The following is a 24,281-nucleotide window of genomic DNA, read 5'->3' on the forward strand; positions in this document are numbered from 1 at the left end:
GGAGTAATTGTCTTTATAGATACAGGCTGGTTTTATTTATTGGTTGATTGCATTTTCTGGAGCTAGTTTTACATAAATATTCAGAGCAAATTATGGATTAGTTTGTATATTAATGACAAAAATCTATGCTGTTGTGATAGAAGTTTGTCCTGAAATTCTAAATTTAAAAAGCCAGAGATGGGTAGTAAAATACAATGTAAAATAAATGTTTTTCTGATTTGATTTCTAGACCATTCAAAGAAAATTTGTATCTATAACAAATGATTCAGTCAGCTTTCTTGGTGAAAGTCTACAGCGCATTGGAACAAAATTTAAGAGTTCTCTGGAAGTGATGATGTTATGTTCAGAATGTCCAACAGTCTTTGTGGATGCGGAAACGGTAAAAATCTCAATCTTACACATTGAAATGCTTAAACATTTTTATGTAGCATACAAAATAATGTTTTAACATTTGGAAAATAGCAATGCTTTCGTAGATTTTCAAAGGTTTGAGTAAAGCATGTTAATTATTTTTGCCTTTTAAAAGGTTGCTCTCTAATGTCACTAAATTGAAATATCGGAATTGTTTTGGGGTGTAAAAAAAAAGATGCTTTTTATAATTGAAATCAGAAAGGAATCGAAATGTTACGTGGCCACTATGTATCATAAATGCTTTAAAATGCTAGTGAGAAGTGCATTTTCTCCATAAAACCACGCAGCTGTAACAATAAACAGTGAGGGAACTTACTGATACTAGATACCACTTAAATTCACTTGCTATTCTTTACTTTCCCTCCGTGTTCATATTTACTCTATATTCTTTGCACAGGGAAGAAGAAGGAAGACTGCTTATCTAGCAGCAACTTTACCTTTTTAAATCGTTTTGTTTATGTATATATTCAGTGATGCATGAGAAAAACATTCTAGCTACAAATAATACAATGAAGGCAAAACAGAAAACATCACTGAGCTAATGATGTTATGGGGATACATATCCCCAGTATACATCCTGAATTCTGGGGCAGTTCTGGTCCCCTGCTCTCAGAGAAAATACAGTTGAACTGGAAAAGATTCCAGGAAAGATCGCAAGGATTATGATATATGTGGAATGACTTCCATGTAAGATACAAGTATGCAGGCTAGGATTTTCAGCCCTTTATGAGAGAAATCTGTCCACAGATGCCTTAATTATCAGAGAAAAGAGATAGAAAATATTCTATTGTTGTCTTACTCAATGTTAAGAGTGACCAGATGAAGCTAGCAGTGACTTACAAAACATACAGAACCAAAGACGGATGGTCCTTCATATGATACACCATCAAACTGTGAAACCCTGTTTTAGTGTCTGTTATGCTTTCAAAAAGCGGCTAAAGAGATTCATGAAAAAAATAGCCCTGGACAGATGTATTTTTTTTTAATATGCAGAACACCACATTGACAGAGGCTATGAAAGCATTCTAGAGGAAGTGGATCACCACATGCCCTGCTTTGCCCTTCCTTAAGCAACTGCTATTAAGACATTGTCAGATGGGGGACTGAGGTAGATGGATCTTTGGCCTTGACCCAGTCTGAGACTCTCTTCCTGACCTGTTTTTTTTTTTTCTTCCCTTGGTGCTAAGGGGCAACTCTACTCTTATGCTGTCACTTTAAAACATGGTGACTAAAAAAAGCATGATCTGGATAGTGCATTTCAAGGGAAGCATGTGTAATGTTTTTTGTTTAACTTACGCCACTTTAAAAGCAGTAGAAATTAACCAAAAGAAGAAATTTATTTGAGATAAGAAGCCACAAGAAGACTTACGCTAGAGTCTAGCTAGAACAGCATGTGTTTTAAAAAATAAGTGTATATATATATATAAAAAAATACAAATATAAAAAAGGAATAATATATATGCACACAAGTATACAGACATTAGTGTTGTTACATAGGCAAATACTGTGTAGATAAATCTTTCTAAATAATTTAATTGAAATGAACCTTCTTGTTCATCAGATTACTTCTGATTACAGAATAATAATCTTGATGCCCTTGGAAAAACATGTAAGCATCATTCCCACCCCTGCCTGAGTAATGTGGAATACTGTAACTCTACATGCCACAATTTTGTGATCAGTCTTGCATTTTCAAGCTGATCAAGAGGTACCAGATAACAGGGGCTGGAGAGAAGTACAGAGCTCTTAAGGTGTGCAAGGGGTGACCAGTGTGGGGGAGGAAGCATCATGAGAGGCATAAGTATTACAGGAAGTGACAGGAGAAGGATTAGTAAGAAAAACTAAGAGGAAGTCAAACTACAGGGAGAAATGGTGCAGAGCAAAGCTGTGGTAGCAGCCCCTGAGGGAAAAAGAGATTTTGAAACTACGTTGAAAAAGGCAAAGTTATCAATGGTAGAAAATTCTTCAAATAGCCAGCAGTTCCTGCTTTGGCAGTTCCTGGTTCCTACAGACTGAAGCCTTTGCTATTGGTGTAGTTTGTATATTGAGAAGGGCAAGTAACCCTCACTGGAAGCTCCTTAGGTTGCCTTAGGAGCAATCCAGCGGTACCTTTTTTCCTGCTACAGGCTTGTCTATTTACACTAGCTGTATGTCAAACATTATTCTTCTTTTTGAAATATCTAAAAATCCATTTGAAATCTCAGTTTCAGATGTTAACTAGGTACTGTCCATCCTATTCTGGATTCAGAACTGTTCACTGATTTAACTGATAGAGCTACATGTGTTAGTAGACACTCAAGGGTATCACGAATGATCTGTACTCAACTAATTCTAATTTGATTGTTTTTCCAAATTGGAATTTCATGATATTATATAATCTAGATATTGGACTATATGGATTATACTCAAATGTTACATGCATACAAAGGTAATTGCATTTATCTTCCAGCTAATGTCTTGTGGCCTGCTAGAAACATTGAAGTTCAGTGTTCTAGAGCTCCAAGAACACTTGGATACCTATAATGTCAAAAGAGAGGCAGCAGAACAGGTGAGTATCCTGTATTTCATAACAGAAAATATTAGAACCTACTCATCCAGAAAATGCTGCAGGCCTTTCTCTCTCAACACAGATATCTAAAAGTAATTTGTGTGGAAAAAAATCTGAACTCAAATCCTGTTTCCTGTTCTTGCTACTATTCTATGTGTATAATCAGAACCTGAGGCTTTTCTTATGTGTAAATTGTTTTTGTTGCATGTATTTCTGAAATTTAATTTTGTCCTGGTTTCAGCTGGAATAGTTAGTTTGCTTCCTAGTAGCTGGTATACTGTTGTGTTTTGGATTTAATATGAGAATAAAATTGGTAACAGCTGATGTCTTTAGTTGTTTCGAAGTAGTGTTTATACCAAGTCAAGGACTTTTCAGCTTCTCGTGCTCTGCCAGTGAGAAGGCTGGAAGGGCACAAGAAGTTGGGAGGGGGCACAGCCAGGACAGCTGACCCGAACTAGCCAAAGGGGTGGATATTCCATACCATAGAACATCATGCACAGTATATAAATGGGGGGGAAGCCTGGCCAGGGACCACTGCTCAGGAACCTGCTGGGCATCATCTGACAGGTGGTGAGCAATTGCATTGTGCATCACTTGTTTTGTATATTCTAATTCTTTTATGATTATTTTTCTTATTTTCCCTTCCATTTCTGTACCATTAAACTGTCTTTATCTCAACCCATGAATTTTACTCCCCCCTCCACCACCCCACCCCAGTTTTCTCCCCCATCCCACTGTCAAGCGGGGAGTGAGTGAGTTGCTATGCGGTGTTTAGCTACCTGCCAGGTTAAACCATGACAACTTTGAATATATAACATTGCACAAATGTACATATTAAAATCCTCTTTAAAAAATATTCAAATATTTTTAACATGAATATCAGTAAGTCATGGTAATTTTTTTCTTCATGAACTTTCTGGCTTATTTTATTAGACCAGAAAGGTGGGATTCACCTCCAGATTAAGACATTTACAGATAACTATTTATATGTGAACTAAGTGCCTTAACACCCATAGTATTCAAGGATCAAGTCAATACAATAAAAGAAATTAAGAAAGCAGTGCATTTTATCCTAATGTACGTACTGGCTTGTCGTTCAGCTGAATAGGTCTTTAGACTTCTTTTTGTTGACTGGTTCTCCACTGACTGTAATGGGGACTTAAACAGCTGTGTCATACATAGACACATAAATTTAGGTCTCTCAACCTGCAACTGCAGTTCTATGAGGGCTGACATTTATGTCCGTTATTTAGAATAATACAGTTTAGTTTTCAAGGTATATGTTAGCGGATATATCCTTTTTGCAAAGAAACACAAAGTTCTAAAGTTGAAACTGTCACAAGGGTCTGTATATTTGTTTTTGTGAACCTTTGTGTGACGTTCAGGAAAGAAGACATTAATTTCAGAAAACTGGAACAGGTAAGATTTCAATTTCAAGAACCAAAATAAAGCATAGATCTACAATCACTTTTTCAGGTACAGGGAGAGAGAGAATAATTAGGGGTTTTGCTGTAGAGAGAAAATAATTCCTCGGAAAATTAAGCATGCATTTGAAGGAACTTTTTACTGATAGCAGCCTGTGAGGCCATGACAATGGCTGTATAGGCAAGTTTCAGTGATGCGTAACAGAACCAGAATACAAGCTATGACTTCTTGGCAGAGCTGTATTTTGCTCTAGTGGCTCTGTGTTTCTTGATCGTACTAAGTTTATTAGAAAATTGTGGCCTCTGCCTTGCAAAGATCGCTGACAGCTCATCTGTTGACTAGAACAGACATCTACTTTTTTTGTGGAAAGGACCTCAAAAGAAACAGTTTCCAAAAACCAATGCTAAAGTATGCCACACAGCACTATTAATGCAGATAAGCTGTTTCTAAGATCCGAGCCAGTGTTTCTGTTAAAGAGATGCTACATTTTTTGCTCTGCTCTGTGGTAATAACAATTTATTTGATGTAATATGATGAGCTACAATTTGCCATATTGGCTTAGTTAGAAAAAAAGTGCTGATCTCATGACCAAGATTACCTTACTCAATGTAATACTTAATGCCCGACACTCACTAGTGTGTAATGTTGTCATCACTCCTATGAGAAAATAACGTGTATTATTCCTTGTTTTAGACAGCAACACTGAGGCACAGAGAGGCTAACTGATCTGCCCAGGATCAGACAGGAGGATTTTGAGGCACGGTAGAGAGCAACTTGTGTCTGTGGCTGTGTATTTTTAGCTAATTTTGCACTGCCATCTATCATACAAACATAAATCCGTGCTGGATATTGAGTGTTTGTTTGCTTCTATTTTATTTTACTTGATAAACAAATATGAGTATCGGTGTGATGGCCTCTGTCATTATATCAGAGTGAAAAAGAGTTGTTTTTCTGTAGTGCTGCTGTCAAAAGTGTGTCCAGTAACATGTTTCTGTAGTCAGCCTGTCTTCTGCCACATGATGTGTGAGTGACTGGAGCAGGAAGAGGGTTCACTGAGAGCATTTTGCCAGGGTTTCATTTTTATTTAATCATTTATAACTAGAAAGAAGCAGTGCTGAGGAGGAAGAAATTTAGCCACATAGCTTTGACGAATAATTTCTGATTCTTGATAGCATGTCATTTAGCTAATTCAGTGCATTATATAGGTATTTATTTAGCATGTTCATTTAGAAGAAGTCATTAATTATCATAGAAAATTTTAATTTTTTAGAACTTTTTTAAAAGCATTTCTTCAGCTTTTGGTCCTCAATTTATTTTGTGCTGTGTGTTATATAGTATATGTAGACTAAGACTCTTCCGAAGCTGCTTCTCAGATATGTTTGATTGGTTATCTAACTCTGTCCTATTAAGCAGAGTATAGGGAATAACTGAAAGAGACTTCCTCAAGTCAAATCTAAATTTCTGTTACTGCAGGCAGTTGTGCCATGAATCCTATTGAATGTGAAAGTATTAAGGCAAAACATATAGTGATCTTATTCCAGATCCTTGCTTTTTTCATAGAAGCATGCAGAAAAATGATCAAACTAAGCTGGTTGGGCTATTGTACAATAAAGCAAATAAAAATCAACAGATATTTAAATAAATAAAATTTGCATATTAATCTGGCATCCTCTAGAAGCAACCCGCTGGAAAATTCTGTACATTAACTTCTTTAATGAAAAAATTGTTGCTTATGGTTTACCCTAATAGATGATGTTCATCGCTGTCAGTGCTGTGTGGTATACTGGCATTCACGTGAATCAAAGTAAGAGGCTCGGGCTGCAGTTGCTTGAAACTCCTGCCTGTACACTGAGATAAAAGGGTGGTTTGGGATGGCTGTTTTGGTGTGTTAATCTGGCAAACCAGCCTGTGCTGTGGCCAAGACCAACCACAGACTTCCCTGGATCACGCTTTCAGTGATGCTCTTCACCCTGTATCTTTGTAGGAGATACGTGGGGAAAGCGTGCAAAGCAAACATGTAGGGATCATCGTTTTGTCACACAATCTACTACTGTCGCAATTTACGTCTTTCTACCATGCTGAACATATATTCTGTAAAAATTCTTAACAAGTTAATTTTGTCACCTTTTTGGTGCTACTGTTCTATTTCCTTGCAAGGAAACTGCAAGGAGCACTGAGTTCATGTGTGTATTAGTGACAAAGGTACGGAATCAGATAAATGTAACAGAAAAGATAAGGTTATATGTGTATCACAACATTCTAGACACACCCTTTATTCAGACTGGCTTTGAGATTTAAAAAAGGTCTTAAAAGGGCAGTGTGTGAAAATGAATACTAGCTGCCCAGTTGCTGATGCTGTTTGTTCCAGTGCAGCCATATTCCATTGTTGCCGATGGATGCTGTCAGATAAAAAGAAAAATGAGATTTGCTGTGTATGTTGGTATCCATGTCACTAATTGAAACTGACACTGCGGTGTTTAGAAAATTCCATTTCTCCTCTTGATAAGCACACAGGCCTAGTTAATTCACTAAGTAACCTTTATTAAATTGAGCAGATGGGAAATCACATTTTTCTTTTTCTTGCATCAGACAAAGGTTAGAAAAAGGTCACTAAGATTGCCTGTGAGAGTCAAGATATCAAGCACACAGTGTACTAAATTATTCTTCCTTGGATGTATAGAGCCTGTTCTTTATTTCAGAAGATAATCTGCACTTTATATCAACATGACACATTTCCCATTTCAGTAATATCCGAATTACCTCATGCTTGCAGCTGTTTGCACTGTACAGAAAAATACGCTGGGCACTGTCGATGAGATGATCAGGTCGTATTGTCCAATAAGAGCGTACTTGGTTCTGCAAGTGCTTTGTATTAACAGTTTTATATTTGCATGGTTGGTTAAAGCTAGACGAAGAGAATGCCCATGAAATTAATAAACTTGTCTGCTATATGAACTGGGGTTAAATACAGCCCTGTAGTCATGCAAGAGAAGAGAATCTGCATGTTTGCACTGTGTAATGTGAGAATACTTCAGCTCCCTGGCTTGTATAAACTCAGGTGATGGTAAAATCCCACTGAAGAATTTTTGGGTTTTCTTTCCATCCAGTAAACCTACACTTGCATCTAGTTACACAGGAGAGCTCTATTTCCTTCCGTTTCTAAAGTAGTCCCCAAAAATAAAACAAGCTTACTCTTACTCTCTAATTTGAATTAGTACTCTATTTTAAATGCTGAGAAATCATGTTGGTGTAAACCTTGTGCAGCAAGTAAGGAGAAAATATGATCTCATTTATTGAAAGGGATTTTTCTGCCTCCACCCTCCCACACATCTCACTAACAGTAACCAAATTAAATCACAGACTAGTATTTATGCTAAAGTGTACTATCGCCATCTGGGGTAATGAAGGCTACAGAAAATTTACAACAGAAAGGAAAAAATAAAAACTACAAAGTGAAATATCAGAGTGGCCAGCAGTAGTGGAAACAACGCTGCTGAACAATTGATTTTGTATCACAAATTCTTACATAATCTGAGAACGTCCAAGAATTGAAGAAGTATCAGTTTTAGCAGTCTTCAGTTTGCTCTGTTTCAGAAGCGGTTTAATCTTGTTTATATTTATTTTGCAGTGGCTAGAAGACTGTAAAAGAACATTTGGTACTGATGATGGTATTCATGGCACTAACACAGATGCCCAGGTAGGTGTATGTCATTTGCGAGTCTCTGGATAAGAGATTAAAAAACACCCTTATATCTATTGCACAAAAATTCCAATATTTACAGAGATTAAAAATGTAGAAAAAGCTTTTCATTTTGGTTATCATCCTATCTTTTGGAAACTCAGATTCTTATGAAGTAGTGGTCTAATAAAAAAGGCTCTTTTTAATAAAAGTTGGCAACCCATCTTGGGTTCTAGACTTAATAACACTGAGTAGATAAGCAGACTAGATACCATCTGTGTACCAGCAAGTCTGCTTTTCTGCAGCCGTTTCTAGAAGAAAAAAAAAAGCATTCTGTGTATATGCTCAAATAAACTGGCCAGCCAACAACCTCTACTGAATTTAATATATTTATATTTAGTACTATATAAATACATATGACCTTTCTGGAGCCATTATTTGGGTGGGAAGGAACAGGGAGTAAAGTGGCAGTATGGCAAAAATCTCATGAAACACTTCTGTCAGAAAATCACCTAACAGAAACAGGTGAAGTAACCTATTAATATTAGTTCAATATTTTTTATGTATTTGCATGGCAGTCATCTATGTTTAATATTACTAATTGCTATACTAAGTGATAGCTTTTCCCCAAACAGACTAGGGGGTTTTTTTCTTTTTTTTTTTTAAAAAGAACAGTAGCTGCATAATGTTGACACTGTAGATAAAAAAGCAAATCCAAAAACTGTCATTAGTAGGTACAAGGAATCTGCCATCTAGAGTCCTGTAATAAGAGCAGTGAAAGATGTAAGAAAGTAAAATTGCAGGTAGCAGATGAACTTACCTTTTCACAATGACATTTTGACAAAAATCCTAAATTCAAGCTGAAAAAGGAGGAATTTTATTCCTTGTATTCAATGAAACTATTCATTGATGCACTTGGTCATGTTTCTGCTGCTGAAAATATTGTGTTCAGCAGCAGGAATGTCTACCATGTGATGGACTGTTTCTTCTTTTATACAGTTTTCATTTGCTTTCATATATATTTTTTAAATTCAAACACAAAATGCACCTGAATTTTTAGAGTAGTGAAACGTGTGATAAAATACTGTTGATTTTTGTATTGCATTGAAATTGCACATTTTAAAAAACTTCATGTGGAGAAATATAGTTAATACAGCCAAATAATCTACTACCATTTGCAAGGATTTTTGCTTTGCCAATGAACACAACATTTAGTGTATTTTACACTTGGTTTACATCTTCGTATACTGACTGGTATGTGTTTAGAAATATGTAACAACATTTACTATCACAATACAGTAAATGTTCTATATATTAATAAAAAAGCATGTATGCATTTCAGTCCATATTTAGAATGTTGCTTATATACACCAAGAAACTGTTCTGACATTTAACTGTTAGAACGTAACTGTTCTTACCATGAAGGTAAATGTTACTGTTCCCACTGCAGAGCTAGGGAAACCAAGAAATGGAGGAAAAGCCTCATGCAGGCTTTCACGTAGCCTGTACAGAGAGAACCATGGTTTCTGAGCGAGGCAGTTTTATCTGTTCTTCCCCATTTCTGCAGGGTTTGAAGACAGCCTCTGAAAAGGAGTTATGTGACCATTCACACGGATTATTTGTGGGGGCCTGTTTTGATTTTGGTTTTCAATCCTAGCCTGTAAGGCATGCTGGCAGTTTTTTCTTTATGTGCTCCTTGCACTTACAGGTTCAGTTAGAATCATTTCAATATATCGTATCCATTGAGAAGGCAGAGTCCTGTTATCCTGCTTCATAGATATAAACAGTTTACAGAAGTTCTAGATTTATTCATAGAAGCTTATAGTGACTTGAAGGAGATTGAGAAGTAAGATCACTGTTTCGAAAGTCCTTGTAAATTGCGTGTGGGGCTGATAAGTCTATCCAGTCAATCAGTTAATGCTAAAAATACATAGGTGTCATCTTCCTCAGGAAAACAGAGCTGCTGCATTCAACAGGTATTTTTCATTCACTAACACAAATGAGATTTTTTTACTAACTTTTAGTACTGTGGTCAATACAGCTAAGGAATAGTAAGATGAATTCTGTTTTGGCTTGCGCATTGCCAGCAGACCTGCAAGTAAATCTAATTATTGGATTTTTGCTGTTAGTACTTAGACACAAGCCTGAAAGAATGCATCTGGACTCTGGCTAGACTATTTGTACGGGACTGGCAGGTAGAGAAATCAGATTATTCCTCAAGTGCGCAAGTATGTGAAAAAACACTGCAGCAGTACAAAGCCACTTTTGAAGGAAAACCTTTCTTGAATTTTTAGAATAGCTATCAAGGTGTGATTTTGGGGAGAGGGATTATTTATGGCTTACACTAATAATGAGGCTTAGCTTAAAGAACACTGGAACTTAATGACTAAAAATATTAAATAATCGACCCTGCTATTCCTCGAAGTCTGAATTTCTGTGCTTCATTAAAGCAATTCACAGAATTCTCGTTGACTTTAGCGGTTCAAGATCTTATCTCTTTGCAGTGTTCTGTGCATCATGAGTCTTTGCTTATATAACGATTGTGCTATGTATATGGTAGCACAGGGTACAGAACAAAACCATGCTATGTTTATAGTCTGTTAAGCACACAGTGTATAACTTATTTTACACACTGTGTGTAACTGTGCTTAGTAAAGCTCAACTGCTTCTGCCTGTTGGAATCAGACGTCAGTTGCATCTTCATATGCTTACTATAACCATTGTACCTTCTTAAATACCATCAATACGCTTAGCGCTGTACAAAGCACAGAAGTGAAGTTTCTGTCCTTGGCCTGACAAATATATTTTCTGATCATTTCTCTCCCTGTCCCTCTTTCCCAAACTTTTTTTTCTGAAATAGCTTGTAAAAACCAAGTGCAATTAAATTACAGAAATCTCACAATGAGGTGTTGAGAATTGAGTTTAGCAAAACCAAGAATTTTCTGAACTGGTTTAGAATCCAAATTAACATTACATCTCAAACTTTAAAAAGTATCCTTTTTGCTTAAACTAGTGGTACAGAACAAGTAAGAAGCATTGTACAGATGTTCAAACCTAAGTGTCCTTGGTTTTGATTTCCTTAAGTGTACAGTGCAGATACTACAAAGTGAATGCTATCTATTGCTAGTTATAGCAGCAAGCAATTTCACTTCAAATTCAGTCTGTTAATTTTTTCCATTCAAGGAATATTTGGAGCTTATTACTTGTATTTCTTCTTCCATTTTGCCTGGGACATCTTTTACCCCAATTAAAATTATTTCCTACACTAATTCTTGATCTTTTTTCTTTCTTTGTGTTTTTGTGACCTGCTCATCTTCTTGCTTAGCAAATGGAAATTCTAGCAGTAAGTGATGGTTCTTGATTTATCAAATACTTAACCTTGCCAGTCACCAAACTGGTCTCCATCTGTCTCGTCCATTTGTGACATAGTGATGTCTTGTCATAGATGATTACAAAAATGCTGTGTGCTTCAATTTTGCATTATCTAACCCATTGAACTGTTGGTCCTTTGTAGATAATAGGATCCTGTAGTTAGTAGAATGTTATAGAAGATTATTGCATTAGCACTAGCTTTCATGTCAATATGTAAAGCAGTATTAACACTGTCTGCACTTTGACTACTGTTTTAGATGCATAAAAATGGAAGCAAGACAGTGCATAAGTTAATGCTGCTATGTTATTTCCTTAAGAATGTATCATGTGGTATTTGCTACAGTAAGAGTCAGAACTACCTTTTATAAAGGAAACGTTATTTTTGCCTCCAAGAATGGTATTATTCTCCTCTTAATCCATCAGGCAGTTGTAAACTGAGATTATATTCTGTGCTTACATATTTATGTTAATGGCTATGAAAGATTCCATACTTACAGACTACAACTGCTTCTTTTGGATATGAGATCTTGAATTTAAAACAGTAAAATATCAACAATAAAAGTTAAGTGATCTATGAAACTCTGTCTTGGAACATGACATTTCAAAATGCCTTTTTAATCACTTCACATCCCCCACCCCACCACCCTTCTTGGAAATGGAACTTTTCATTAAAAAGTAAACTTAAAACCTATGTCAGAGAGGCTGCCTGTAAATTGAGAACTGAATGAAGCTTTCATCTGCTTTTCATTAGCTTCCCGCTATGTTAGCTTCTAAGTCTCTTTGACATTTTCTTCAGTAACCAAATAGCTACTTTTAATTCTGTACATTCTTATACTGAGGAAGCTGTCATTTATTGTCTCTTGTATTGGATAGTAGATGTTTTGCACCTCCTGAATATAATAATGTTCTTTGCATTTGTAGGAGCTGGAGTTGTGTCGGAGGCTATACAAGTTGCATTTCCAGTTGCTGCTTCTGTTCCAAGCCTATTGCAAACTCATCAGCCAAGTAAAAACAATCAAAAAAGAAGCAGAGGTAATGAAAACCATGCCATTTAGCTACTAATTGTTGACATTTTAAAGCCAAACAATTCAAAACACATTTTGATAACATTTTCATCAGTGGGACATCTTTTTAGAAACTGAAGGAGAGCACCAGCTGTTTCACAGTCAATTAATAAAAGATTTAAGCAGAGCTTGCAAGAATTTTCTGAAATGTTAAATTATCTATGTTGATTTTTGTACAGCTTGAAAGCTCTTAAGTAGACAGGAATGCAGGGAGTCCAGTGATGAGGTTTTAAAATATTTCAGTAGCACTCCTGCTCTATTCTAATCAAGCTACAATCAAGGCACATCAAGTCCAATCAACAGAGTTCTGATGAAGCCCCTTTCCATCACCCCAGTGTTTCCTGTTGCGAACACTGTCACTTGCTACCAGCCGATGAATGTAACTGTGATGCTTCAGCCACCATTCAATTACTCTACAACCTTAGTCTCCATCCTAAATGCAGTTAGTAACACATTCTGGACACCTTATACTCCATTTTTAATTGCACTAACTTTAGAAGTAAAATATGTTCTTCAGCTGTGCATGTGTGGTACATACGTGATGTTAACCGAGTTAATCTGAATACATTATGCTATTAATACCGTGTCTTCTGGAAGTTCTCCCCTGGGTCTGTAATGGAAGAATAGAGGTAGCCAGAAAAAACAGTAGACCTGGTCTTGCTTGATATAGTAGGGAGGAAAATGAAAAAGCTGGGTGAAAGTCTTTTGGGTTTTGAGTAACTTAGGAAAAAGTTATGCATGTTCCTCAATTAGATTTCTAGATTTTTGTAGAGGCTGTGAGCGAGCAAGTTCATTTCTGTCTGGACAACATTGTGGCAGGTCTGCATCACACCAGTCCCACTTCTTGCCTAAGTCAGTCAAATGTAGAATCATATTCTGAGCGATGGCCTTGCCTTTTATTCATACATTGAAGCTAAAGCTGAAGACAGTGTTACATACACGGGCTGCACTACAGTTACTCTGCTGGGTTACCAGTCTTCCAGATTTTTTTCCTTATATTTAAGTTGTCCTTGTAATAACACAGTTGCTGCTGTACTTTTCCAAAGTGTTGAATTCTTTCTGTCAGTTTAATCATTATTAAGTGATGTGGGGAGAAAGAAATGTATTTTTTGAAACAAATTTTAAAAGAACTAAGATGGCAACTTCATCAAGTGAAAGCCCAAATACCTGACGTGCACACTTGGGCCATTAAATTAATTGTATACTTAAGCAACTGCACCAAATATTTGGATATACTTTTTCTGCCTCTCATTTATGATTGCAAAGAGGAGGAAAAAATGTAAGTCTGATCTGCTGAAAGTTAATTTGGCTGAAAATACATTTAAACTAGAAAAGGTAACTCGTATTTATTTTAGGTCATAAACATGTCTGAAGAACTTGCTCTTTTGGAGAGCTGTCTGAAAGAGGCTGAGGCTGCGTCTGACAGCGGTATTGAAGAAATTGAAATTGCAGAGGCTTCCCAAGCTAGCACAGAAACAGCTATTCACTCTCTCATTGAAACCCTGAGAAACAAGGAGTTTGTGTCAGCTGTAGCACAGGTCAAGGCTTTCAGGTAAGTGCTTACAGGACTGCTTTCAGACCTGGATTTGCTAATGGGCCTTTTTAATTTAAAGATAGGGATAGGTACTGTTCCAGGGCTTTTTTCAGCTCTTGCCATATGTCCTTATCGAAAAGGACAAGAACTGTTGCTTCATTACACCTTGTTCATACATACATTGCAATTTAAAGAAAAGCAATTCTAGTTGTACTACTTCTTTAGAATTTCTCTCTGAGTAAATGATACTGTTAACTATCAGGACTCTATGGAAGAAAACATTTCTCTGATGTTTTCCTATGTCTTCTGTTAACATTTGTTGAAAGAGCAAGAGTATGTAACTATTTTCTTTTTAATATTTATATACAAATTGTGTGTTTACAGATCCATTTGGCCCCACGACATCTTTGGCAGTTCTGAAGATGACCCAGTTCAAACCTTGCTGCACATATATTTCCGTCATCAGACACTTGGTCAGACTGGTAGTTTTGCAGTAGTAGGCTCCAACCAAGACATGTCTGAGGCCAGCTCAAAGCTGATGGAACTTAACCTAGAAATTCGAGAGTCTCTACGCATGGTGCAATCCTATCGGCTTCTAGGGAAAGTCAAACCAGGAATAAATCTTGTGAGCACTGGATTCTGAACAGCTGTCATTTCAAAAAGAAATTATGATGAAGATACTTCAGACTATTATTGAGCACCTTTCATGGAAAAAACCCACCCTCCAGCAACCCTGACAACCAACAGTTTCATTACAGCAAGAAATTGTTTCATCAAAAGTAAAAATCTGAAAACAGAAGAGAACATCTTACTTGACTGCTCTTTCTACACAGTAGCTGTGTGGCAGTAGTATTTTTTTATTAAATTTATGTATAAAAACTACATGAAAGGAAAAGGGCTTAAATTTAAATGTAATGCATTATATATGCATTATTTTCTGTTGCAACAGAACTATAAATGGTGTTTGCAGTAACAGCCTCTAAAGGTTGAATCAATATTGCAGGTGGGATGAGGCTAAAACCAAGGCTGGTTTCTTTTGGCTGAAGACCTGCAAGGCTTCCTGGCTTTCCAGCAGTAGTAGATATATAGTCAACTTAGTATCTACTGAGACACTTTGCAACATCATGAAGAATGTGTGGTCAAACACGAGTGGAATGACTTACAACTGCAAAAACCATTGACTTCTCAATGTTTTATTTGCTTTTGTTGTCTGTAACAAGAAGATGATGTGTGTGAGTTAGAATGTATGGCTATGTGACAGGTGATTTTTTGAAGGTATGGATGATTGTTAAATAAGGTCTCAGAGCATGCTTAAAAGAGCTGCAAGATTATTTTTGAAGAAATTTTATTTTATTAGATCTAATCCTCATAGTGTGTAAATGTTAGGACATTTAATAATATTTTAAACTGGGATTTCCCAGTGTTTCTAAAAGAAATAATATATCTGTTAACTTTATTGGAATGCTGCTCAGTTCTCTGATCAGTGCTTATGTTACAAATATTGATAACAACTAACCAAAAAGTAGCTGCCTGCAGAGACTTTAAAATGTATATTAAAGATATATGCTGCCCATCAGCAATTCTCATTAGAAGTTAACTTATTTTATTCTGTATATATTCTAGAAACTGTATAGTGCAAAACCAGTATTTTTCTTGTAAATTTGTGCAATGCACTGTTAAGACAGTAGGTGTATAAAGCTATGAGGGGAAGTGGGGGGTCTCCCTATCTGTAGTCACATACATTACTTGCAGTCTGAGTAGTCTGCAGGGTTCAAAGAGTTTGAATGCACATACATGCATCTTCATGACTCAAGCCTAAGGAATTGGGACTATATAGAAGGAAAAAAAAAAAAAGAAACCTGACTACCAAAACATGCAAACAGGCAATATACTCATAGTTCAGTGTCAAAGTCTGTAGCATAAAACAAACTGGATTCTGTTGAAACCAATAGCATTTTGTAAGAAAAAAAAAAACACAAAAAAACCAAAAAAATCCAGAAAAGAATGTAGTCCCATGATTCCTGTGATTTGAAAGGAACACCTGGTATTTTTATATACATCTCTTACCCACTGTGATTTTTTTAATAGGTTCTAATTCCAGAGTTTAGAACGTAGAATTGAATTTCTTAGCTCTGCCTTTTGGGGGGAATTGGACCCCACTAGAAATGTAATTATGCTGAAATGCATTAATTGAAGGCACTGTGCACGCTGTTGGACTGCTGACAGTAGTTATGTTATCCTAACAAGCTCTGTAACTGGTCAAGGCACATCCATAATAACTGTATTTTTTCCCCTGTTCCTGATAAAGTTGTATTATTTTGATGGTTTTGTGGTACTGTAGATGATGTTCTTAATTATTTAATAAGTATTTACTGGGGATAAGTAGTTTTATTTAGTGGTGCATTAGTTTTATTTACTTCATCTTTTACCAGCTTTTTTTGTAAAAATAAAAGACATTGTATCTGTCACTTTGTGTATTTTTACAAGCTAGAGTTTAAATACTTTAGCTAAACAGACTTGAATACTGACAAGAGAAGCCTAGGTGCCCTGAAATCATGTTTTTTCCTTTTATGTCCTGTCAATGGCACCAGCATTTTCCTACGTATCTCCTGAAGCTGTTAAAAGATTTCTCATAGCAACTCTGAGCTGAATTTATATACATAATTTGTTATGTTGCACATCTCAGTTTACAATGACTAGCGGAACCTGCCCTATGGAACAGAATCATGCTAGCTGATGGTCTTTGATATTGCTTCAACTTTGTGAAGCTTCCCCAAAATTACTCATTCTCAACTACCACATAAGCTGTCACACTACATTACCTGAGCAGGTCTGTGCCAAATCTGAGAGTATGGTAAAGCCATCTACAAACAAGGCAAAGCATCAGACATCTTTTGTAAGATGCAGTGAATATAGCACTGACTAAAAGCATCTTTGTGAAAGAGCTGTACAGAGCAAGTGCAAGATATCTTTGATGAATTAGCAGCATGAGGCCGTTCCTTTCTGCTTTGCATAATCACAGGTCATGAGTAGCTTTCCTTCTTTCTGCTGAGTCTAGGAATCTGTGCCCATGATACGGTGGATGCTGTCAAGGACATAACGGAGCAGTAAAGTGGGAGAGGATACAGAACTGTACTTTGGCATCAAGCAGTAAAAGCATTTAATATATTTATCTAAGAGGAATGACACGTAGAGCTACAGGATGAAGAAAAGCTTGTTTAATATTGCTGCCCACTGCACTCGCTCCTCCCAGCCTCAAAACCTTGCAGTAGCTGATGAAGGCAGGGGTGGCTCTTTGCCACTACCTGCCGCTTGGAGCCTTCATCAGCTGCTTGCTTGGGCAGTTGCTGTTGAAGTACACCATACAGCTCGCCTGCGCCTGTTCTACACCTTACCCAACAGAAGCAACTGCTGCTTTGACTGTAGTTAGTGCAGACAACTCAAGTTGTGCTGTATTTCTGGGCTATTACTGATGATCTTTGCCCCAAAGTCGCCATATTCACAGCAAGTAACCCTCAAAGCAGTGCTTGCAGGGACAGCTATATAAACAGGGAGCACGTGACAGCTCATACTGCTGTGAGTTGCTGTACAACTTCATGCTACCCATGGCACAGAGCTCAAGTTCTGAAACTCATTACAAGATACACAGGCTCACCACAATCTCCCCCCCCCCCCATCAGGGACAGGCTACAGCTGTTAAAAATGGGCAAGGCAAACAGGAAAATATATTGAAGAACATCCTTAGATGGAAATAAAAAAAAAGGCATCCCAGTTGCAACTGCAAGCAGAGTCAGATAATGGGCACACAGCTGCAGAGGGGGCCCTCAACTGTGTTCCTCCTCAAGCTGCAGACTTGCCACTGCTCATTGGTGTAACTACAGGTTAAGTGCAAGGCACAGGCAGCTACAACAGAAAACTGCCCAGCTGCAGTTGTACTTTTAAGTTGAACAGAGACTGAAAGCCTTTCAGTGAGCTGTTAAAGGAAGGGATATTTCCTTCTACAGTGGCACATGGGAAAATGCTTCATTCAGGCAGAAGCATGGAATACCACAGTGTCACCCCATTCTGGAGGTGGTAGATCTACTTGATCCCAGAGCGCCTCGTGCTGCTATAATAACAAATGGAGCAAGAATAAAATTACCTGGCAATAAATTGGTGTTGAGGCATTAAGCCTTAGTTACTACAGCAAGTTCAAAGTGGCATGTTAAAATAAAGCAGGAATCTACAACAAGAAGAGTTAAGCTTAGAGAATTAACACTGTCCCTCTAGCAGACATTTGTTGGTACAAAGGGCAGTGTTTGCCTACCCTGCCATACGCTAGCTTCCATTTAGGGATTCAAGGACCACCTGGCACTAAAGTTGTTACGGAGCACTGGCTCAGACTGGTGCCCCCTTTAGTATTTAAAAGAGCCTTCTCAAGTACTCTGGGAACAGGGGTAGGTAGGTTTGTTACAACCAAGATAAATCAGTCTAAGTAGAAGCTACCTCAAGAGTTCTACGAAAAGGCTTCGTGCATCATTATGCTGTTTCAAGTTTTTAACAGCTTTATTAACACTCCCAGAAAGGTAGTTCCCCCCCCAAGTTTACAGAGCTCCTTGGCCACAGGGCAGACTGGGGGGTGGGGGCGTAGGTTTTACTAGCTTGTGAATCTGTCAAGATGGTGATGCTATAGTCCCAGAGTCAGCTTGTAACACTTTGCTGAAGCACGGAGTCCCTACAGAGGCCATTACCACTGACTGCACCGACAGGCTTCACAGAGCATCACCTGCCAGTACCCATGCTGGTTCTGCCGTTAGTACCAAACACCAGAAGTACAATCCCTAGCTGCAGCCCCAGCCTGGTGTGGGAGTTCGATCCTTCCCCAAGGCAGGCACCTAAACCATAACTAAATGCACCTTGCTCTTGCACCTGCAGGCGAGGCACAGGAGGAAGCCAGGCAAATGCAGTATCATACTCTGAGCCTTTGAAGCATCGCTTCTCTTGATAACCTCATGGAAGTAAAGATAGGCAACTTGTTTACCAAGAGACAGTAACATCAGTGACTCCCTCAACAGTTTGAGAGAACTGCCCCTGCGGATGCATTAACCACAAGCTTTCTTTGCCTTTAGTTTACAAGACAAGAACACCAGCTTAACTAAATTCAGACCACCTCTACCAGTAGAAGTGACAATTCCTTAACACAGCATTTCTCATTTTCTAGTGATTAAGAACAGGTGCAGGAGACTTTCTACATGGACTAGAAGCATGCACAGCACCTGAACGCTATTAGGTGTTCATGAATGGTGCTCTGCTACCTACTGAAAATTATCAATTTGATGTTAACTTCAAGTGTTTGATTAGTTCAAGGGTAGGAGCAGTTAAGAGAGATCCTTGCCTACTCAGGATTCTACAAGGTCCTGAGCCACCTGCTGCCCAGAAGATCACCGATTTACAAGACATTTGCAGGCTCTTCCCCTATGCAAGTTACGCAAATTGCAAGATGCACCCCCTGAGCTGGGCACAAACCCACCTGATCACTTGAGAGTGCTTTGCAGTACTTTTATTTGCTTGCTTTCCTAGCTACACCTCAGTAAGTACCTTCAACAATACCACCAACAACAAAAAACCCTGCTCTACCTGCAGTTTTCCAGAGAAGCTCTAGACAAAACCAAACCAAAAAAACCCAAACCCCAATCCCCCTCAGATGATGTATTTGAAACTGAACGTGCTATCGCAGGAGAGGCGCTTCCCTTTGCACCTCCCGCAGAGGTCCTGGCGGTGGGGCCGCTTGGGATCCACGTGGCGCATCTTCACGGGGCAGGTGCACCGCGTCTGCTTGCAGCTCTGGGGGGGAAAGGCGACGGTCGGCGGCGCGGCCCGGGGCAAGGCAGGGGACCCGGGGGGGGAGGGGGGGGCCCCTTACCTGGCAGGTGATGTCCTCCACGCGGTACGGGTTGTAGGACTTCTGGCAGGTCCGGCAGAACTGCCGGAAATACACCTGGGGGGGGGACGGGGGGGGGGACGACGAGGACACAGTGGGGTGAGCGGGGGCGGCGGCGGGGGGCCGCGCCGGGGGGACCCGAGCCTGCCCTACCTTGTTGGTGCCCTGCACGCACCAGACGTAGGCGCTCTCCCAGCGGATGTTGCAGTCCTTGCAGTGGTAGTAGCCGTACTTCTGCTCCAGGAACTGCCGGGGACAGCCGTTACTCGACGGGACGGGAGCCTGCCGGGCCAGCCCGGCCCCCTCCGCGGCCCCCCGCCGCCCCTCACCTGGAAGCGCAGGCGGGTCTTGCCCGGCGCCGGCTCCCGCTGCTGGGTGGCGGCCGGCGGCTCTGCCCGCGGGGCTGCTGCTGCCGCCGCCGGCTCCTCCTGGCTCCCCTCCGGCCCCGCCGGCGGCGGCTCCGGGGCCGCGGGCGGACACTGCTCCGGCGGCTCGGCCGAGCGCTGCTCCAGCGGCTCGGCGCCGCCCTCGGGGGGCTTCTCCCAGCTGGCCCGCACGGCGGCCGCTTCGGCCTCCCGCTGCTCCCGCAGCGCGTCCGGTTCCTCCTCGACGGCCGCCGCCTTCTCCTGCTGCGGCCGCCGCTCCGGCTCCGGCTCCTCCAGGAAGGCGGTGAGCCTGCGGGACGCCATGGGCGAGTAGACGGCGATGGTGCGGGGGAAAGCGGACGGCGCGGGTGCTGGTGGTGGCGGGGCTGCCCTGCTCCTGCTCGGCCTGGCGGGGCCGCGGCCCGGGGGCGCTGGCGGGGCCGGGGCGGCGGCGCAGCAGCGTGCGGGGCCCGAGCGAGCACTGCACCGAGGCGTCCTGCCGCGGGTTGACCTGGACGCCCACCTCCTTGGTGTTGGCCTTACGGAGCCGCGGCGTGAGGTTGGGGTTGACCTGGGAGAGGATGGCCTTCAGCTGCGCCCGCTGGTAGTTGTCGAAGTACTCGGCCGCCGCCGCCTCCCCGTAGCCCGTGAAGTAGCCGCTGCCCCGGGGCCGCCAGCCGCCCGCCGCCCCCCCCTTGCCCTTGGGCGGCGGGTAGCGGTAGGAGTAGGGGTGGTAGGTGGTGTACAGGTAGCTCTCCATCGCCTCGTCCACCATCGCGCCGGACCCGGGGTGACCGCCGGGGGGCGGCCTTAAATACCCCGGGCGGGGCGGGGCGGGGCGGGGGCCGGGGCCGCGCTTCCCCCGCCCCCGACGGCGCCGGCCCCGGCGGCCCCGGCGGCCCCGGCCCATCCCCGCGCGGTGCGGGCCTGGGGCCGGGCACCCCCACCCCCAGCGCAGCGCCCCTGTGAGCCAGCCAGCGCCGCCCTTAGCCGCCCCCGCGCCATTAATCAGGGGGGCACACGGGTTTGGTTCAGCTTCGCCATGTATTTGTGGTGACAACAACGAGCACGACGCTGTTACAGCGGGTGGGAGGCACAGAGGTACACGCGCGCGGGGTGGTTTGCCCGTTCATCCGCAACCGGCACCGCACCGGCTTCACCCCTGCGAAACGCTCGTCACCTTCCTCCTGCCCATCCCGGCTGTGCTCAGGCGGGCAGGAGCATCCTTGCGTGCAGACGAACGGTTACTGGTTTGCATTGCAGTCGTACTTTTCCCTGTGTTTTTAAATTTTCTTTCGTATTTATTTCTGAGGAAATACAACAGTCACGGTAATTAACGTTTACACATCACCTCGTACAATGGGAGCAGCTGAAGAAATGACGGAGGCCGGGCAGCTCCGCTCACACAGCAGTGAGTGCGGCCCCAGCCTGGTTGCAAGCACAACACACATCACACATCCCCCGGCATCCCCTCCTTATCTTGCCTAAAGCGCCGTCTGCACCGGCTCCATCTGAACAGAGCTGTGCTCCTCCGTGGTCACTGTGCCGTACGAAGTATCGGTCACCTCCTCTTCCTTCAGTTTCTTGTAGGAAATATCTGTGTCTTCCTCTTCGCCGAGTGTATCTTGTTTGTAGCTGTCTCTCCCATACATCTTGTATACCAGCACAAAGAGTCCCGCTTCTGCTGACTGAAAAAGCGCGTAAAGCAGGGGAAACATGTACATGCTCCCTATGAGCTCCGGGGGGAAGGTGAGTTTTAGGATGGCGGTGCAGAGCTGGACGTTTTGGCACCCTGTTTCCAAAGACACTGTTCTCCTGCAGTGTGGGGGCATTTTAAAGACCGTGGCTAAGCCGTATCCCAAGGCGTACCCAGCCAGAGGCATCAGCACTGCAATGGTGTAGACAGATGCGGGAATATGTGCCATCAGATCTGGGCCCAGCATGGTCCCAGTCAGGATGAACAGGATCACCAGAGTCACCAAGAGGGACCACAGGGAAATCTGGCAACAGACACAGATATTGATAAACAACAAGTGGGTTATTTAAAAGGATAAGCATAGCAGGCAGAGGCTAGATAGAGTCTGAACTGCAAAACATGGTTGCACTGCCCTTCCCGGGTTTGCTTCCAACTTGGGACTTCGCTGGTGTTTGATCATAACCCAGGAAAGAAAGGGGCTCAGATTGCCCTCCATCATTTTGCTTGGGGGTGACCTGCTGGGAAACAAGAGTGCCAGGGCTTGTGCTTCACTTTTCCTTCCGTAATAAACCTAACCCGTTTGCACGTTTTAAGGCAGTGCCGCTGTGACTGCAGGTTGGTTTTGCTTGTCCTGGGTGCAGCAGGAGCTGGGAGAGAGCCCGACCCCGGGGAATGCCTTTGCTCCAGGCCAGGGGTGCAGCGCCAGGCTGCCCTCCTCCCGGTGCACTGGGGGGGGGGTAACCTGCCATAGCCCTCGTTTTCCATCTCTGTCCCACCGTTTGATTTCGAGACTAGAAGTCCTCATATTCCACCTAAGTAGTGGAATATGCCTGTGTGAAGCTGCCATTGGTTGGGAGGGACCAGAAAGGCTCTGCTGCCCGGCTCAGTCCTCGGTGCCGTGCCCGGGCATCCCCCACCCCCCACCCCGGGGCCATGCCTACCTTCACCAGGAGGTCGGCGGCGCGGGGGTGCCGGTACCTGATGAGCACCCCCAGGCCGATGGGCAGCAGGGTGCTGCCCAGCGTCAGGCTCACCGCCCCCAGGGGCAGCAGCTGCACCAGCGCCGTGTTGATCCAGTGGCGGCTGTAGACCCAGAGGCAGAGGGGCATCAGGAAGAGGGCCAGCAGCGTGGAGGAGGCCGTCATGATAATGCTGCGCCGGGGGAACCACAGAGATACCGGATCACCGCCCGGCCGGCCGGGGGGCAGCCCCGGGAAGCCGCAGCCCCCGCGGGCAGGGGGGCTCTGCAGGGAAGGGGGCGGCAGGCGCCTGTCGGGGGCCGTGTAAGACCCGCCCGCCCCGGCAGAGGCAGGAGGGCAGCGCCGGGGGCTTCCAGCCGCGCCCGCCCGGCCGCCCCGGCCCCACCGCCGCAGGTGCCCAGCAGCCCCCCCCCCCCTCCTCCCCGCGTCCCGGGGCCGCCGCAGCCCCCCGGGCGGCCGGGGGCGAGGGGGGGCAGGGCGCTTACCTGAGGTTCATGTCCCCGTCGACGAGCACCGACATGAGGTTGGAGAGGTTGCCCCCGGGGCAGCAGCCGCACAGCAGCACAGCCACGGCCGCCACTTCGTCCAGGGCGAAGATGAGGGCGAGGAGGAAGGCCAGCAGCGGCATGGCCACGAACTGCCCCAGTAGCGCCAGCAGCAGCCCCACGGGCCGCCGCAGCTGCTGTCCCAGCTGCCCCAGCTCCACGGCGCAGCCCAGCCCCAGCATGGTCACGCAGAGCGCCAGCCCCACCAGCACGCTCAAGCCCTGGCTGAGGGAGCGGTCCCCGAACGCCTCGCCGCCCCCCCGCCAGCGACCCGCCGTCGGGGCCGCCGGCCCCCGCCGCCGTCGGGGGCTGCGCGGAGCCGTCCATGGGCTGCGCGGCCCCCGGCAGCCGCCGGTTCTCCGCAGAGCCCCGGAGGAGGGAGCGGGGGGCGTCAGTGCGGGATGCGGCGGCGGCTGGCCCCGGCGGCCCCGGCAGCCCCGGCAGCCCCTGCAGCCCCTGCAGCCCGCATCCCGGCGGACGCGCCCCGCTCTCTGCCGCCCGGACCCGCGGTGGCCACCCCCGCCGTGGGCGGTGTCTCGCCGCCGCCTCGACGGCCGCCAGCGCCGCCCGGCCCCGGCCGAGGGAAGCGCAGGCGGCGGCGGGGACCCGTGCCCGGCCCCCCCCGTCCTCGGGGCGACCCCCGGCAGCCCACGTGGCGCCGGCGCCGCAGCCCGGGAGCCCGGCTGGGGGGGGGGGGCGGCGGATTTGCTGGGCATCGGCATCGGCAGGTCGGTCCGTGCCG

General features: G+C 43.6%; 3 protein-coding genes across 13 annotated transcripts in view; 1 reads left to right on the forward strand and 2 right to left on the reverse strand.

Moving 5' to 3' along the window:
• Positions 1 to 16,355, forward strand: part of FRYL (FRY like transcription coactivator) — a 185,816-nt gene extending 169,461 nt beyond the window's left edge. For 8 of the 11 annotated variants that reach the window (XM_056333546.1, XM_056333537.1, XM_056333479.1 and 5 more), the window contains 7 exons: positions 230 to 379; positions 2,861 to 2,959; positions 8,013 to 8,081; positions 11,389 to 11,406; positions 12,357 to 12,467; positions 13,855 to 14,051; positions 14,418 to 16,355. In XM_056333546.1, the coding sequence (XP_056189521.1) occupies positions 230 to 379; positions 2,861 to 2,959; positions 8,013 to 8,081; positions 11,389 to 11,406; positions 12,357 to 12,467; positions 13,855 to 14,051; positions 14,418 to 14,676 (903 nt within the window). In that variant the 3' untranslated portion in view covers positions 14,677 to 16,355. The remainder of the gene's footprint in view (positions 1 to 229; positions 380 to 2,860; positions 2,960 to 8,012; positions 8,082 to 11,388; positions 11,407 to 12,356; positions 12,468 to 13,854; positions 14,052 to 14,417) is intronic. The other 3 variants (XM_056333492.1, XM_056333559.1, XM_056333511.1) reach the window with 1 other exon arrangement.
• ZAR1 (zygote arrest 1) lies at positions 15,754 to 21,093 on the reverse strand. The gene is given in 5 exon segments (XM_056333605.1): positions 15,754 to 19,856; positions 19,936 to 20,010; positions 20,107 to 20,199; positions 20,283 to 20,672; positions 20,674 to 21,093. Coding segments are annotated over 5 exon segments (1,122 nt in total). The 3' UTR covers positions 15,754 to 19,712.
• A 261-nt stretch (positions 21,094 to 21,354) lies between these two features.
• On the reverse strand, positions 21,355 to 23,980 carry SLC10A4 (solute carrier family 10 member 4). Its single transcript, XM_056347554.1, is given in 4 exon segments — positions 21,355 to 22,318; positions 22,956 to 23,166; positions 23,480 to 23,799; positions 23,801 to 23,980. Coding segments are annotated over 4 exon segments (1,113 nt in total). The 5' UTR covers positions 23,867 to 23,980; the 3' UTR covers positions 21,355 to 21,802.
• Between the last annotated feature and the right edge of the window lie 301 nt (positions 23,981 to 24,281).

The sequence above is a fragment of the Falco biarmicus genome, chromosome 1, assembly GCF_023638135.1.
Source record: "Falco biarmicus isolate bFalBia1 chromosome 1, bFalBia1.pri, whole genome shotgun sequence".
In the NCBI taxonomy this organism is placed as follows: Eukaryota; Metazoa; Chordata; class Aves; order Falconiformes; family Falconidae; genus Falco; species Falco biarmicus.